At 30.9% G+C, this 19,499-nt stretch overlaps 1 protein-coding gene across 1 annotated transcript; it reads right to left on the reverse strand.

Annotated features, from left to right (window-relative positions):
• Window positions 1-487: 487 nt before the first annotated feature.
• On the reverse strand, window positions 488-19,425 carry LOC126775551 (vacuole membrane protein 1). Its single transcript, XM_050497573.1, has 10 exons — window positions 19,305-19,425; window positions 18,545-18,784; window positions 12,718-12,818; window positions 8,837-8,950; window positions 8,548-8,647; window positions 7,725-7,906; window positions 7,261-7,461; window positions 6,099-6,323; window positions 5,232-5,533; window positions 488-4,986 (listed from the first exon to the last, which is right to left on the reverse strand). Exons 2-9 carry the CDS (start codon window positions 18,740-18,742, stop codon window positions 5,269-5,271), a joined length of 1,386 nt encoding a protein of 461 aa, XP_050353530.1. The 5' UTR covers window positions 18,743-18,784; window positions 19,305-19,425; the 3' UTR covers window positions 488-4,986; window positions 5,232-5,268.
• Window positions 19,426-19,499: the final 74 nt, after the last annotated feature.

Here is a 19,499-nt window from a genome sequence, read left to right on the forward strand (position 1 = left end):
TTGAAAGGTGAGAGTTACTCCAACTGGATGGTCCAATGTAGTACAAACACAAGGGACATAACATCTTAATTCTCAAGATTAGTGGCGCATTGGCGATGTAAAGGATGGTTAAAAAATCTTATGGTGCCAAAGTGGCCCATTCGCCCTAAAGATTTTATAAAATAAAGTCACTAAAATACGAAACGTGCATTTTTCGAGAGAAAAACTTAATAGAGCACTACCATTTTTATTCGAGGAGTATAATGTAATAATAAAACAGTTAAAAAGCAGTGACTTATATACTTCTTACATTGTCAATATAGAGGCAAAGGTGACATACCATCAGGCCTACTTTAAGATTTTTAACCTGATATAATCAGATTACTTTAATAATTTATTATAATAATTAAAAAAAACTATTAGTATGGCAAGCATCTATACAAGGATTATTTACAATTATTATTTTTTCATAAAATAGGTTTTTTTTATAAATTAAAACAACATCGACTATTTTCATAACCACTCTTTATTATTGCTTTTAGATTATGAACAAACTTAGAAACACTTATAATCTTATAGCAGATTTTGTACTAAATGTGTACATTCTATGACTGATTTTTACACTAAATTTTTATTAATTAAATATTTTTATGATAAATACATAATGTTTTAAATATCGAACAATGACATAAAATAATAAAAATTAAACAATCGAAAAGTAACGTAAAACAATAATTTGCAAATTTCATTTGCGTTTATTAATTTTTATCGAAATAATAATTTTATTTACCTTCATTTATATTTTGTGTCATGTTTTGTCTATAATGTGAAAGAATTATATAATTTTAATAGTATTTTTTATTAGTATTTACGACAAACACCATAATGTTTAGAAAGGATTCTTACAGTATTTAATAAGAATAATAAATAGAAATATAATTGCTAAACATTTTTACATTCCATAAAAGCAAAGAAATTACCTGTCCCTTTGCCATTAAGGCAAAAGCCTACTGTCTTCTTAAGAAGATGTTTTAGAACTTTCCCATAACACTTCTCTACTCCAGATAGACATAAATAGATATTATTGACTATGCATGGAATGTTTATATCATTATATAAGCTTAGATGAAAATGAAGTAAATATTTACAAACATATAAAGTGATTTTAAATTATAACAATTATATGAAAAAAAAAAATACATTCAATTGAAAGTGTATACATATTTTTAATAAGTACTTTAAAGAAGGTAAACGTGAGCGAAAGATATTTCCTATATTTGGAACTAGAATTAATCGTAAGCGCTTATAAAACCTAAAATGCGTTCAAAACCCAATAATTCAAAATTTGAAATACTCGGACCCAGATTTTTTTTGATTGGAAATTTGTTTATAAATAAAATGTCATTAACGATTCAATCGAAATTGTCTAAAAAAATGTTAACATTTTCCAAACTGAATAAGCTAACTAAAATTAAATGAACATTGAATGTTCTTTTTAGTTTAACTTGTTCAAAATTTAATCTAAACATAGAAAAAAAACTGAATGGATATCTCAATTGCTTCAAGATAAATAAAGGAATGCCAGTGAATAAAACATACACTATCACGCTTAAATAAGTAAAGTTATTAATACTGGGCTTTACTTTGCTACCTGCACATTATTATAACATACTGTTTCTTAACACCCTACAAAATGTCTTTTTGATTGCAACAATGCTCTGTCTATCTCTTTCGAATGTCAAACGAATGATGGCAGAAAGAGAGAAATCAGTGTTCACCTAAACACCTGCTAAATAACGTTTTAAAGTAACGTCGTAAATCGATAGTGTGGAACATACCTTAATATATAATTAAATATAAATAATTGTAAATTTCTATAATTTTTGCGCTTTTGTCGTATTACATGCAGACAATCAGAATTTAAATATAAATTAATTTATTTTTAATCTTTAAGAAAATTATTTTTAATGAAATAGATTAGTCATTTTTTTAATCTTTTCATGTTTGAGTCGAAGAAAAGTAACGACTAGGTTGGGTTTTTAATTTAAAAAATAAATAAAAAAAAAACAACATAATAAATAGGAACAGCACCAAATGTTTCTGTTGAAAATAGGTTATTATTTTATTTAGTCATATGGTTGGTTTTTGTACACTGTTTATACTATAAAAGCATATAATTGGTAACCAATTTACATAACTTTTGTCTAAGCATGTTTGGCACTTTTTTCGATATTATCTCATATTTAATTTAATTTAATGCAATATTTAATTCGAACTATTCAAAATATAGATTTCGACTGGCGGTAATAATTATTAGAAAATCTTTTATATATACATAGAACATACAATAATAAATATTGTAACTGAGAACTTGTCAATTTGGCTGTCAAATGTAATACTCAGACAATATTGGAATATAATTTAAGTATGGTAACACGTTGTGTCTATTGCAAATATGTCAAGATATTTAAGATTATTTATTTTTTTTGTTAAGGGTCATAGGCGTAACTAGTTTAGCACCAAGTTGTAACGGCCTATCGTAGAATACACATACCTACAATTTTTTTTCCTATTCAAGTGCAGAAACAATTATGACATTTAATTATTAGTAAACTAGTTTCATTGAAGCTATAGAAAATTACCTTGTAAAGATCTACCTATCGAAATGATCTTTTTTATACCTCCCTAACATAGTATAATAATTATGTATTCTAGTTACGCCTACGAATATGATTTAGTAATTATTAATAATTTATTACCTGTTTGTTTTTTTTATACATACTATGGTTTCCTCGTGTAACAAAATAGCCTTAATATATTTTAAGAGAGAAAAAAAAAAAGTTATATTTATCAATGTTATTACTATATAAAAACTGGTTTTTAACAATAGTATTTCAGTTATTGTGGATCTTTTAATTATTTATAATACCGTAAATGTTTACAGAGCTTTGATACTATAGTGATATTTATATTATTAAATTAAAGAATGCGAAATTATATAAAGAGTGCCGATAAAGAATACATATATAGTTTATACTATTATATAACAATAACACTAATAAAAGTATATTAAATTAACACATTAAAGATAAATTAATTATGTAGTGACATTCATTAAGTTATGCAAGTTAACAAAATAATTTCTAAAAATTGAAATTCGAAAAATTTACGGGATTATGTTCACGAACATTATTTTTTATCTGTAAAGAGTGCAACGGTGAGCACCGTGCGAGCGAGATAGCACGATATCGGCCGCCATTTATAGATATTTACTTTATTGGCACACTTTATAAATACATACATGCAAACGTAATGCCTTTCATATAAACTTATGTCTTAATACATTCATAGGCACCACAAATTTATAATTGAAACATTAAGCACATATACTATGTTAAATGTTACCATTTCTTTGAGCGATCAAGTCAAACGTCTACTCTATATAGATATATATAGAGCTTAAATATATTGTTATCATATTATCACTAAATGTTTGCATTATAAAATTACAAGTAAGGGCAAGATAACTAAAGGTCGTGCAATAGCTGCTAATATGTTTTTTTTTTTTATAATTAATTATTATAAAAACTACAAAACACACCACACATGTGTAAAACATCTACCATTATATTTTTATTATAGTTTCGCTTACTTTAATCTAGTTTTACTCAAAAACGCTTAGGACGCAATGGATATATTTAAAAAAAAAACAGATTAAACCAATGATAATGTTTTTAAAAGTTTGAATTAACATTTTGTATCTGTGGTTCTTTCTTCCATAAAGTATATTTATATTATGTTTTATTAAATTCCGAATGGTGTATTTATAATTAAAGTTATCAATGTTTAAACTGTCTTAGCGATTACAACATTAAGTAAGGCGTAGGTTATGACTTGCCTCTGATAAGTTGGTAACTTTTATTTAATATATTATTCACCTATTTTCAAATACAATATCATCAATATTAGATACGATTTTTGTTTGCATATTCATATCATGGAATAAAATTTATGGAATAAAACGATTATTTATATGTCAAAATTATAGTGGCACCAAAACCATAGAGTAACATGATTCTAGGAACTGACAATATAATTTCTCAAACATATTTTATTTCAATTTAAAAAAAAAAAAACATGAATAATTTTACAAAAACCGTATTTAATTTATATCCGATTTGTATAATTGAAGATGCGAGGCGTTGTGTGTCTGACGCTTGTTGCGTTTTTCAGTCTTGATGGCCTTTTATTATAAATGGAGAAATTAATTTTTTTTGACATTTTACATTCCATAGATACTTAAATTTAAAAATGTAAAGTGACAGCTCATAAATGCCCTGCTTTGCAATTCCTCCACTACTCTTAAGGAGAAGATTGGCTTATAATGCCATAACATGCATATTGGTGGATATTCTTAGATATCTATTGAGTCATGTGGACTCCTTATCGTTATTTATTTACTAATTATATTTCCATGGTATTTTTAATAATTTGATCATTTATGTATGGAATTTAAATTTAAACATAGTATTTATTATATAATAGTGAATTTAACATTTATTATTAAATTAATTATTTATTGAATATTTTTTAAATATTTTATTTTATTACATAAATAATAGTTATTTGGGATGAATCATTTCTGCTTTAAATCTTTCAAAGGTCTTAAAATATATTTCTATTTTTCAATTTAATAAATAGAATCTATGTGGGTACTCATTGTACTGTCACATACAACATCATATAAATTAGCTAATAAATAAAGCTCAATACAAGCGCTTTACACCGCTGAACGCCTCGCACTTCCAAAACAAAAATCAACGTCTTTTATATCCATTTACTACATACTTAAGACTATTTACCAATAAAATCCCTGGATAAGGTGTTAGCTAAGGCATCTCACACGTGTGCAACGTCCGTTGTGTAAACGTTTAACTTTAAACACAAATGTTCGTGTGAATATCCTGTACTACCGCGAACGCGTTCTGGTGTCTGACAGTCGTCGCGCTATAACAACAAATAAACCATTATAATGATATTCTCTACGTTCCGATTTAAAAGGTTGAATGCGTTAGGCACAAGATATATCCAGGCAGCGATCTGGCAATCTTAGTAATTATTAGTATTATTTACAGTGCCAGTGTCTATGGGCAAATGTGACCATTTAAATAAACGAACATATATATATGGTATGACAAGTGCGTTTTTTAAAATAAATTTTACCTATGATTTAATGTTTTGTTATTACTTACCTAGACCGCCGATAACGTAACTCGGCGTCTTCAACCCCTATTCCTTCTTTTTGCCCTTCTTCTTACCCACCCGTTTACTGTAGTTCTGCGCGAGCGCATTCACTATCGACACCACAAAGTATAGAACCATAGCCAATACGAATTTTTCTAGAAGACTAGATAGAATTGAGCCCTGATTGTCAGGTAAAGACGACGAATCGTTTTTATGTAAGCGCGCTTTTTGGTTACGCAAAAATTCTAATAAAGGTGCTTCGAGTTTGGGCCCGATGTATGGTATCCTTTCCACCCACGAGAGAGCTTGTCTAGATAAACAAAACATACAAAATTTTATTACAAATACATTCAGAAAATTGTTATAATATACTCAAAACCATCAATTTTAGTCAATTTAAAGGATTAGCTCTCTAGTATCACCTTAAAAAAACTTCTACCTAAGACCGACAGTTAAATTTAAATATAATGTAAAAAAAACTCAAATATTTAAATAAGACAAATTACTCAACACATGATTATATAAATGACAGCGTGGATGACAGTATTTGAGACAGACAGTTTAGACAGACAGACATAGAGACAGTTAGTATGTTGATTTCCAAGAAGTTTATGCTTAAATGGACTAATTGACTCTGTATTATACATAGTGTTAAAAGGATGGAAAAGAGAGAGATGGAATTACTGTGTTTCTTCTCAGTCCCAGAATCTAAGGTCCGAAATGCCGGTAGCTTTATATTTAAATCAATACTGTATAATGACGATTCAAAAATGCTCTTATAAGCCTACTTGGATAAATAGTTATTTGATTGATTGAGTCTTAACACCCTAATGCAATGTAATTTTTTCCTGTACTATGACATCATGACAACTTACCCCACAAGTGTTTCATTAAACGCGACAATAACGAACATCTTCTGTATATGCATTTTGATAACGGCCTTTCCAAGTAGAGTCGCACCGAAGAATGTCCAGAACGGCACGAGGAAGTGTCCGCACGTGAGCCCCGCCAAGTCGAACAGCGGGTTGGGTATGGACGCACACGCTAGGATCCCGGCGAAACCCACGCGTTGCACTAATTTCTGCACCATTACTTTCGCTCTGAAATATATTTCAATGTTCCTTTCACGGTTTTACACCACAAAATATATAAATAAAGAAGTGAATCCATAGAATAGATGACTCTCATGCGACAATGTAGAGCAATAAGGATGTATAATCAAAAGTGTAAGCGTTACCGCTTGTATCTATACAAATATATTTTTCTTATAGAATAGGAAGGCGAACGAGCATAAGGGCCACTTGATTGTCCCTATATGCTCGTTCGTGATTGTGGGTGAATGGTCATCAACGCCCATAGACATTGGCATTGTAAGAAATGTCAATCATCACTTACATAGCCAATGCGCCACCAACCTTGGGAACTAAGATTTCAGGTCCCTTGTGTCTGTAATTACACTGGCTCACTCACCCTTCAAACCGGAATACAACAATATCGAGAACTACTGTTTTGTGCTAGAATATCTTGTGGGTGGGTGGTCCTACCCAGACGAGCTTGCACAGAGCCCTACCACCAGTAAATTGTCTATCTGTGACTACAAAATAACTTCAAAACTTTCGGTTCCTAATTGAAATGCTTTAAAAAGTTGTGGAAAAGTTATATAATATTAATTTTATAAGATTACTAGCAACGTGGACTGTTAAAATAGATATAAATGTGAATCCGAGCTCAATGACCTTGAGGCTAATGACCCTGAGGTTAGACGTTAGATTACATATTGACTGTGACAGATAAGAAATGTTAACCATCGCTTTCATCACCAATGCGCCACCAACCTTGGGAACTAAATGTTATGTCCCTTGTGCCTGTAATTACACTTTCTCACTCACCCTTCAAACCGGAACACAACAATACCAAGTACTGCTGTTTGGCGGTAGGATATCTGATGAGTGGGTGGTACCTACCCAGACGAGCTTGCACAAATCTCTACCACCAGTAATCCAAGATCCTAGATACAGATAGATGCAAGCGCCTCACCTGCCGGTCCTGGAGTCGTCCCTCTCAGCGAGCTCGGCCACGCTGCCGCCGGACAGGCGCGCCGCCCGCGCCATGAAGTACGGCGGCAGCTCGCCCAGCGCCGTGCCCATGCCCCACATCATGGACTCTATCCGCACCTTGGCCATTATGTTCCATATCGACACCACGTACTTCGGGTCGATCTCTTCGGGACATATTATGCTAAAATTGGAAAATTTGTTTTGTCATCTTTAATTTAAATCACCTATAATTTAAACCTTTATATATGCATAACTTAAAATCTTTTGAAAGTAGTTTTTTTATAAATATACCTAACAACAATCAAAAGTTTTCGAAAAAACTACTATAAAGGTTTATTACAGAATAAATACAATTTTTTCTTAAATTACTTGGCTATTAGAGATTGCAAAAGCGTTCCGTCCATTTTATTAAAATTATTTTGTTATTAGTAAGGCAATTCTTACTCGTTAGGGTACGGCGGTGACGGGAAGTTGAGGCCCCCACACTCGTAAGCCGCGAGTGTGACGCGTGCTATGTGCGGACCGAGGTATAGGAGGAACGTGTGTAAGCCTGTTCCGAGACCCACGGAACTGCATACACCGAGTATCACCCACCAACCCCACCATGCTAGTGTCAGAATTGCTTCCTGGAATTTTTAAACACAATCAATCACTATTGAATCGTCATTTTACTATTTTAAATTTCGATCTTAGCTCAAAAAGATTTCATAACAACTACCAGTATTGTTTTCGAATTTCAGAAAAAGAGAAATTAATATGCCTTTTAATATAATATATATATTTCTGTATTTAATATACATATTTACATATTCTGTCATTTTATACTTTTTCGTTAGAACAGTAACAGTAACAGTAACAGCCTGTTAATGTCCCACTGCTGGGCTAAGGCCTCCTCTCCCTTTTGAGGAGAAGGTTTGGAGCTTATTCCACCACGCTGCTCCAATGCGGGTTGGTAGAATACACATGTGGCATAATTTCAATGAAATTAGACACATGCAGGTTTCCTCACGATGTTTTCCTTCACCGTCAAGCACGAGATGAATTATAAACACAAATTAAGCACATGAAATTTGCCCGGGTTTGAACCCACGATCATCGGATAAGATTCACGCGTTCTAACCACTGGGCCATCTCGGCTTTTTTTTTTTTTTTTTTTTAGTTTTTTTTTTCGTTAGAAAGCCGTTGTCAAATAAATAAGTCATTAATATAAGCGTCGAGTTATAATTTTTTGATTTTTAAACAATAAAATGGCAACACTGATGCGTACCTGTACATATGGTTGGTGTGGCCCACTAACATAATACGATACAGCTGTACCGGAGATCGAGAACACTATTGCTAATGCAAGTAATTTATATGCTAATAACCTGTAATAAAAAAGCAAATATTAAAATAAAGCAATAATTAAAATATTTAAACGATTTAATAAATTAAATATATCGTTATTTTGTATTTTAATAATTATAAAAAATAAATAAAGGGAAATTCAACAATTATTATATAGAATAGTTTTGGGTTGCCACATTAAAAAATATATAACGTTAATTTGAACTCACCTTCGTAACCCTGTGTTGCATAATATTAAGAGTTCGCGAAAGAAGTATTCTATTGTTATAAATGGCTTCCTCCATAGCACGAAACTGTCTGTATCCATTGATACGACTTTTGTCCTGGGAAAAGAAATAAATAAATTTAAGATATACTTCACTAAGAATTTTGAAGTACAGGACAATGACAATGATTCTAAGTTCAATTTAGTCAGTCTACGACAAATTTCAGACAGGCAACGGGCTGAAGCTTTACATGCTTTCCGAGGCATGGAAGTGGTCACTGTCATCTTCATACATCCAGATAGTTAAAATTACTAGACAACAAAATGTAGTACCATTTTTAAAGCCGCAATCATTACCTTGGGATCTATGTTATAACCACTAAAACAATATGGCAGTTATGATGTCTTTCTGGACAGTCCCTACGGTTCTTTTCTATGAATAGCCAATTGCGCTGGATAGTCTAGTTATAAATGTAATATATTTTATAGTTGCTGCCTCGTTAGTCTAGTGGCTTGATATAAGGCCGCAGACCTGGAGGTCCTGGGTTCAATTCCCAGTTCGGGTCAATGAAAAGTTATTGGATTTTTCTGTCAAAAAAATTCTCAGTAGCAGCCCGGAGTCTGGAAGTTGGAAGTGTGTACACTCCCGTGCCTCGAAAAGCACGTAAAGCCGTTGGTCCTGCGCCTGAACTCTTTCCTGTCGTGTCGGATCGTCGTCCCATCGGATTATGAGAGTTAGGGAATAGAGAGTGCACCTGTGTTTGCGCACACACTTGTGCACTATAATATCTCCTGCGTAGTTGGCTAATCTCTTTTGCGATTGGCCGCCATGGCAGAAATCGGTCTGGAGGATATTATTATTATTTTATAATTATAGTGGATAAGTTGGTGCGCACAAATGCACTGTCATTCCTTACATAGGCTGGCAGTTACACATACATACAAGGTGATACGTTATATGGATATGTGTATCCTTTAAATGTTATTGGGTCCAAGCTTGGATCATAAGAAATTTCATCGAAATCAGTTCAGTGGTTTAGCCGTATTAACGTAACAGAGTTTCTTTCGCATTTATAACACTAGTAGGGATAGAGGTATACAACCTTCTCTTTAAGAGAAGAGGGTTTTTCCTAGCAGAAGTACCTATACAGACAGTTACTTTACTTTTGTATGTATATTATTTATCAAAATTATATACATTTAATTCCTGTAAATTAAATATACATATTTTCACTTTATAATCATATTTAATATATCTTGTTTGAGTATATAAAGTAATAATATATGCAGTAGTTGTAACATATTGATGTGAAATCGATGAAAACAAGCAATGATCGTTCGAATATTGACTTATGAGTTGTGACAAATATTTACAAGCCATACGTGTGTTGATAGTGTTTATTTTTTAAGTACTTCCGGACTCTCGACAAAGTTTCTCTTGGTGGTTTGGAATTGGCAAGCATTTCGGTATATGATTTACTATGGATTGGGATTATGCTTTCAGATACGCGTTCTAATCACAGGGCCATCTCGGCTGGTATAGTGGTTAGAACGCGTGAATCTTAACCGATGATCGTGGGTTCAAACCCGGGCAAGCAGCACTGAATTTTCGTGTGCTTAATTTTGATTGTATAATTCATCTCGTGCTTGACGGTGAAGCAAAACATCGTGAGGAAACCTGCATGTGTCTTTGAAATTTTGCCACATGTGTATTCTACCAAACCGCATTGGAGCAGCGTGGTGAAATAAGCTCCAAACCTTCTCAAAAAAAGGGAGAAGATGCCTTAGCCCAGCAGTGGGACATTAACAGGCTGTAATACGAATCAAGTTTGGTCTAATTTGGCCAATTAGTTCGTAGTAGAGCTTGGTGCAAGCACCTCTAGGTAAGTATCACCCAATCATCACATATTCTATTGCCAAATAGCAAGAGTGGTGAGTGAACCCGTAAAACTTCAGGCATAAGGGATATAACGTCTTAGTTCCCAAGGTTGATGGCACACTGGCAAGCAACGCTCTACTTTATCATGGAAAGTAGTGATAATATTGCAGGAAAAATATATACTATAACTATATACTGAGTCATATGTGATGATTCTGGCGTTAATTTGACTCGTTACGACTATCTGAACACGAAAAACGTATTGCGCATTTACTGAATTTGATTTGCCTATTTTTTACATACATCGTATATAATGTGTAATTGCTCGATTGTATCGAGTGCTTATACATGAATAACGTCACATACTTTCAATAATATTTTATTATTGTTTATATCTATGGTACGGGCGTAGTTTTTCAAAAAACATCTAAATGATTGGCCTTGGAAACGTTTGAGGCCTTGATGCGCTTCGTCAATTATTTTTCTGAATATCGGTTTCAAAACATGTTCCTCAGACGCAGAACATATCATAGAGACATAAGAAGTAGTGATGATGAAGTTTAACGCGTGCATCAATGTGTCTGTCTGTGGCAAAGTAACTCCTAACGGACGAACAAATTTTGATACAATTTGTTATCTTAATTTATATTTTAACGTACAGTTTTACAAATATCATATTGATACTTTATCGTGATTTATTATACAATAACCACGATTATATGACCAAATAATTGATTGATTTCTACTAATATCCTATAGGTGACGTAACAAAAACATTTTCGACTGACTTTCTAAATGGGTTTTATCTTTAGTGCACTTCCAACATGGTTGTTAGTTCCCCTACATATCACAGGTCATTGCCCTTTACTACAAACGAGCTAAACGAACCCATAATTTTGTCACATCCTTTCAAACGAGATTCCTTAAACTCATTTCATGTGTTATATATTTTATACATACCGGTATATTCTTGACAATCAATAGACAATACGTTAATGCTATTATGACTTTTTGTAATAAAAAAAAAATTGTATATAATACCTATTGAGCCTGATTAAATCATGTACATAGACAAAACAAGTTTAATGTGTCTATCTTCAAGTTTAATTCGACCTTCTTTTGCACCGTAGCCCGTAAAAGGATGAAACTATTTTGATTCAGTTTTTTTTTTTAAGGTATAGAATATTCTTAGCTCTGATTAAAGGAAATTTGTTCTGCTGTTTAAAGATGATCAGCTGTTTTGTGGTTGTTAAGGTTTATTTTTTAACACGAGCCGATGAGAAACGAAGAACGAGTTGGTGTGCTTATGAAGTTTTAGATGAGGAAGGTTATTTATGTGGCATAAGCGTATTTACTCTTGTCTTGGAGATAAAACAGACAATCAGACGCTTAAAGAGCATTCAACACTTTCGCTGTCCTTATCATAATGAGGAAGCGGGCTTCATAAGATGGTATTAATGTCCTTGGTGTACTATAACCTAAGGTAGGTTAGGTTAGGTTAGGATACCAAGGCACCTTCACCTTTTAAGTACAATAATATAATAAAAAAATACTTCTCAAATACTGTTACGTTAAATAATATAAAAGTATGTTTATATAACACATAGTTATATAATGTTAACGATAAGAAAGTAATACCAATAGTTAAGTATGAAACGTAATTCTTTTCACTTTAGTATTGTTGACGAAAAATCTATGAAAACACCAATATTTATAAAATAATTTACTTGGTGGTTTTGTTTTGTTTTTTGCTTCGTGCAAGCCTCTCTGGGTAGGTTTCACCCACTCATCAGTTATTCTTCTGCCATATTGCAATAGGTTCTTCTTCATCTGAGTTCCCAAGGTTGGGGGGTGCAATGGCGTTGTAAGGAACGGTTAATATTTCTTACTGCGCCAATGTATATTGGTGGTGATCACTTAACATTAGGCTCATATGTCCGTCCACCTACGAGTATTTAAAAAAAAAAAACAATAAAAATTGTATTGCTGTCATAGTTCCAACTGACTTGAGTTCTTTCGGATGTGTGTGGTGTAATCCGTTGCGCGTGCGTTGTTCGGTTTCTACTTGCACTGCCGCCGCCAGTTTGTAGTACCCGAGACGGGCCAGCTGAAAAAAAAACAATATTTTTTTAGTATTGATATTAAACGAAAACTTTTTTAAATTAAATTCATTATAAAAAAAAATACTATTATATTCTTAAATTTTGATAAAAAGTTTCATTAAACAATTCTCATTGTCAGACACTACGAACACTCTACATAAATACTACCCCATAATATTATAAAAATCACTCCATTACGGTCTTAATTATAAACATTGGTATAGCAGCTATTTAGTTAAACATTGATTTCTCTCTTTCTATAATTATTAATTTTACAAAGCATTGATTAACTAATCACCCGCTAAACAACGTCTATTAGTAAAGCCGTTAGTTTATGAGATTATCATTTAAATAAACATTTTTTTCCATAGCTATCATTTTTGCAAATAATTTAACAATTGTAAACAAAATGAGATAAAATTATAATTTAGAAATATATGTATTTTGATGTATATAGATGGTAAAGATCTAATACAAAAGTGTTTATCTACATATTAAAAGAATTCATGCAACTATGCAAGTGCATCGGTGCGATAACTATGACTCGGTAAATTATATGAATAATGGTCAAAGACGCATGCATTGTTCCGCCTTTTATTTTCGAATACAAAAAAAGAGGAAAGAAAATACTCAATCAATCTCCTATCTTACAATGTAAATAATAAAAAATAATAATTTGTCTATTAAATAATAACTCAAAACTGATAAAAGAATCGTTATTAAAAACTCAGCAATAACTCTTTTACATATATTTTTTTAATTTACAAACAATCTTGCGAGCCGTCTATTAATGGTAAGCGGTTCTCGTCCATAGAAATTGTGTAAAATAATGTAAGAAATATCACCATTCCTTACACAATTAATGCACTACTAATCATTTAAAGAAATATGTTATAAAACTTGCTAACTCACCCTCCAAACGGCAACACAATATCAATAAAATAAATTAAATATATTTAAATTATTCTTAAAAAATCAAATTCAACAACATGCTTCGTTGCAAACGGACATATCATTTAAAAATAATCGAAACTTCGAGCACAAATTCAAAAACTAAAAAAAAAATTTTCTAAAGATTCCCGTTACCTTCACAAGGAACAACGATTTAACTTTATAATTACACACTAGTTAAACTATGCTCAATAAGCGTTAACAAAAAAACTGTTGATTCATTATTCGAACACGATATAAACTACGATTAAACACATAAAATTTGATATAACATAACGTTAATACGCGAAGTTACACGTAACGCAAAACGCGTTTGATCTAACAAACGGAATGAGTGAACTGTGACATCACGCGACTACAAAAAAACCATTTCACTTTCAAAAACAGCTTCTCGCTCTCACTAGATTACAATTTCACTATCGTTGGAGGCCATTCACTATCAGGGCTCAAGTAACTGTCTATACGTTGCTTTTAAATTTAATTTTTGGATTAATAAATGCCCGCGAAAGTCTGGATAACATTATCTTTGATGTTATTTTTAAAGTCGAAAAATCCTTCTATTTATGAATCACTTACTGTTCGGAAATGTTAAAAATTTCAAATACAAAATAGTTTATGTATATATTCAATTCAAACAAAAAATAAAATTATATACATAATAATATGATTTATTGACAAATAAAATTCGTTCTGTGTACAAAGATTACATACATTTAGGGTTTGGTGGTTTTTAATTTTATGTTTATCGTTGGTATTTTTTCCATTAAGTTTTATAAAGATTTATCGAACTGGTGCCACATAAAAATTCATTGTTTTAGTCTTTTGTAAATTATGCACGCAATAATATCTGTAACTTGCGTTATCATTATGTAGATATATTAATAAAACTTAAATAAAAATTTAAGTAACGAAAATTTATTTTAACAGGATAAGCTGAATAATAAAAGTGACATTTGGCAAAAAAAATTAGTTTCGCAAAATGATCGTTATTTATAGACGGAAAGTACTGTCTTCAAATTAATTGCGTACGCATACGCGGTACACTGATTAACATTAATCTATTGTCTACAGTCGCGGCATAGACAAGGTTGTTTATATGAGGACACAGTGCCAAAAGTAAAATATATACATGCTGATCAAGGATTAATTTGACTGTCACGATGTTATATTACATTTAAAAACCAAAATATAAAAAGTAATTTTGAAAAACTGAAATATTTAATTGTCTGATAATTTATAATGGCTGCTTGCACACATTCTTAGCTTAGTCACGCCGTTATAATGTTGTATTGCTTTGTGTTATTTAGTTTACAAACGAACAAAGAAGTTTGGAGCATGATTCGACTCCATTGTTTTATAAAAAATTGCGCTCATTGTTCAACTGTTTTGTCTACTTAGCCTCTGTGAAATTCCTAGCACAGTTCCTAGTCGAAACCAAAGAGAAAAAAAAATAGTTCTATTAATATCCAAGTTTCATTATCAACACACAGTTTACTAAAATTTTTTTGCATTCAATAATATATTATGACATTAAAATTTAAGCTTAAACGTTAAAATGGTCCAAGCATAATGAAAACTACCACATAAATACTATATTATAACAGAAATACAAATTTTTCATGCGAGAGATAGTTATTTTGATATTACTTTCTATTCATTCTATGTTATTATAATCAAAACATATTATTACTACGACAATATTGTCATAATCTTCTAGTTCATACGTAGGTTAGACTAACACATTAATTAATACAAACAGCTGACGATATTGTGGCGATCATCCAAATTAATTAAACGCAATTTTACATACCAATAATACGATGACAATGTATCAAATTCAATACATTTTCTACTTTATCACGCAAGTAACAAAGGTTGAAATAATACAGCCACGTCATTTTTTTTTTTTAATAATAAATAATCGATCTTATTTCTGAGATGCTAAAGTCGACATTGTATCGAATCGATAATTAATTTACGGAAATAATATACGCTAAAACAAAGTGGCGTGATCGTAGCGTGGCGCGTAAGCAGTCTGGTGACCTGCAATTCTGTGATTAAGGTTTCTTTTATTCATAGTATTATAGGAGGAACTACATATAATTATTGCATACGTTTACTTAGAATCGGCTTAGAATAATCGAAATGAAAAATCCATTTCGAGTATTCGACATTGTGTTGCATTTATAATAACTATTCATATTTTAATTCAATCTTTTCAAAGTAGTATATTAGATTGTTTTGTCATCAGTCACTAGTGTATTCAAAATTTCACCTAAATCGGTCGGGCGGAACTGAATTACAATTCAGTCGCAATAATTGACCTAAACATACTAACATGTGTAATAGCATAAGGCTTGTAAAAAAGAATTAAAAATAAAAGATAACTTTTTAATGCAATGTGCATTTTATGGCACAGGCTACTTAAGAAGAAATATTAATTTAAATTACTAATGTCTAAGTAGATATTTTAAATTTAGAATAGTACAAATTCCTCTAGTGATTGGGAATAAAACACTTACTGATAAGATTAATTGAAAATTAATTAAGGATAATACATTAATTCAAATTAAACTCGCAATCATTGTTGAAGTATGTGTATGCAAACTCTATCAGCGCTGTTTATTGGTTCGTGTTTAATTCGAGGGTTTTCTTTATACAACAAAGCACGTTTTTTAGAGAGCCAAAAAATTAAAATGACTCGTGGTTATTTTATCATAGATATGAGAAGCTTCAGTAAAGCAGAGCGACTTGCAAGCCATTGATATGTATACCTATAATGAATACTTTCGAAACAAAAAAAGACTTCTATAAATAAAAAACCAAAATAATCGTAATATATTTATATATTCTTAATATTATAAATGCGAAAGTAACTTGAAATTTGGAACGACATAGACTACCTTTTTATACCTAGCACCCGACCAATCCCCCCCCTAAACGCGGGTGACACCGCGCGCAAAATTTTACGTATAATAGATAAAAGTCGTATGGAAAGTGGAGAGCAATTTGTGGCGCGGTAATAACAATTAATCAGACGCGAGCACCGCTCTCTTTGTATTTTTGTATTTCTATTATTACTTTCTCGACATTTTATATGATGTTTTCAGTGTCGAAACAAAGTAAAAAGATAAAAAGAGCAACATTGGAAAAGTAGAACAAATACATTTTAATAAGAAATTACGTCGTAATTTCTTATCTCGAAGACGATCAATCTGGTTTTTTTTATATATATATATTTTTTTAGTTTATTATTTATTCCTTTTTATATTAATGAAATGTATATTAATTGAAAAATGATCATTATTTTTCTTCGATACTTAAGTATTTCTAATATTGTACATAGTATTTTCAATGTTGGATTGTGACCTTATTAAAATATGTTAGAAGCTAATATTTGTTTATATTTATCAACTTTATACTGAAATATTATAAAAGCACAGTGAAAATCTACATTCCAAACCAACGATAACTTGACGTTTCATTAAGCGCCGATGATTAAAGTTAGATTAACTAATCTGACTCAATACTGAATGCTAATTAGTCGCTAGCTACGTCATCGGGTGCCATCAACCAATGAACGTTCAGAAAAAAGTCAAATGAGTTACACTGACTGTGACCAGCTTTTTAAAAACTTATCCTGTAAAATGACTATATTTTAAACGTGCATACAGCCTGATAAAGTAAAAAAATATTTTAATTTGACGAAATATTCCAAAAAATATAAATGTTTTGCCTCAGACATTATGTTTATGAAACGAAATGTTTTTCTAGCTAATAATATTTATCATTAACGATGTACAAATACGCTGTTTAAGTAAACACGACATTCAAGATTGACAGAGAAAATATTTGTTCCTATAATTAAATAAATAGAGTTCTAATGCATTGAATTTAATTTCAGGTTTATATGTTGTACTTTTTCACTTATGTTGAAGGATTTTGGCCATTTTATCGAAAAAAAAAACCTTAGCTATTTTTCTATGTGCCAAAGAGTTTAATTCGATAAACAACAAATAATGTTTATGTCAATGTTTTTGGAGAGATTATTTTTATTATATTGTGTAATTTTTAAAAACATTTATTAATAGCAGCTTTGGTAATAGCAGTTCTCTCGTAAATAATATTTAAAGTAAAAAAAAACAACCAATCCCATTGTCTAGCAATGAGCTGTAAATAACAAAAATTAATAATTACTCAAGAATCTATAAGAACTTGAGGATTCTTTAGTTATAATTGAGTACCACCCAAAAATGGTAAGGCTCGCCCCAAGCCTTATTTATTTTTGAGGATTTTGGTAATTATTTTTGTAACATGAATAAAATTAAACTCAAATTCATTCCAATAGTTTAACTTTGACTTTGGAATACACTGGTATAATTTCATACTTATTTGATTTTTTTTTAAATAGTTTGATAAATTAATATGTTTGTGCTTTATGGCATTAGAATTAATATAGAAAAAAAATCAAGTGTTTCTCTATCAGCTATTTTGTCTATGGGTATATTACACGGTCTTTATATCTACTATTTCTGGATTGCACTTCTTGGGTGCTTTCTGAAAATATTATAAATAAAAGTGAACTGAGGTTTAAATAACAATAATAAAAATCACAGATAAGTTATTGTTAATAACTAATAAAAGATAACAAACAATCCAGAATTAGTTGTCTACTAAAAATGATGCACTAAATTTAAAAATAATATTAGCACAACAACACTGGCTAACAAAAAAATAAAATAAACACACAGCACAAAGACACTTGCAAACAGCTTTATACCAGCTCATTTTTGTTTCCTGTAGTCCGTTGACCTCTTTTTCTGCATTCTGCTCTCAATTGCTCCTTATTCATAGAAGCCAGTACTTCTGGGCTTAAATTTTGACGAGTCTTGCCATTATCAGTAATAGAGTTTTGCCGAGGTATAGCTAGTGATGTAGCCTGGTTTCGTGCACGTCTTGTGCCGGCTAATTTGGTCATTATTCTGAGTCCATTAACTATAGAGCACTATTTCACAAGATTCTTCATGTCAAGAGAATTATAAAATTCAATTAATTTTTTTAGTTCCCATTAATGTTTATAAAAAGAAAAACACCATAACATAAGTATAAAAACAATGGAGAAAAATTGAAATATAATAAATAAGAATATATAAAATAATAATAAACTTATTAATTCTGAATATAATACTGGACAAGGTAAAACATTCCAGGTTTTAAATATAATTGATCTTTCATATAAATATAACGTATAAAATTTTGTCTAACACTTTGATGACATCGATTTTCTGCTATTTTTAATAATATGATTGCATTAGTTAAAGGATTATCGATTTTATTGATGACCATTGAAGTGTTATAATGTATTCGGTAAATGACTTGTCTAGGCTCAGTTTATAGGCATTTACAAAACAAAAAGGCACTGCAGCCCCTAATATAACAAGCTTAATTTAAATTATCAGAAATCATTCGGGACAGTCAGCAGAAATTGATGCAACTTCTAACCTAACAAAAATAAAAGTGCTAACTCAAATAATACTTACATCCAAAACAAATCCAGTTACAGAAGTTAAAAATAGAATCAAATTTGCGTGCTACTTCTCAACTAAATATTTAAAAAACGCAAGATGTTTTATTTTTCGATAAAAAACATACACTCCATTCCAAAATTTATCGCGAACTAATTTTTTGTAGCCACTGTTAAAAATAATATTCCATCAATTATTAATACTACCAAT

The sequence above is a fragment of the Nymphalis io genome, chromosome 18, assembly GCF_905147045.1.
Source record: "Nymphalis io chromosome 18, ilAglIoxx1.1, whole genome shotgun sequence".
NCBI lineage: Eukaryota > Metazoa > Arthropoda > Insecta > Lepidoptera > Nymphalidae > Nymphalis > Nymphalis io.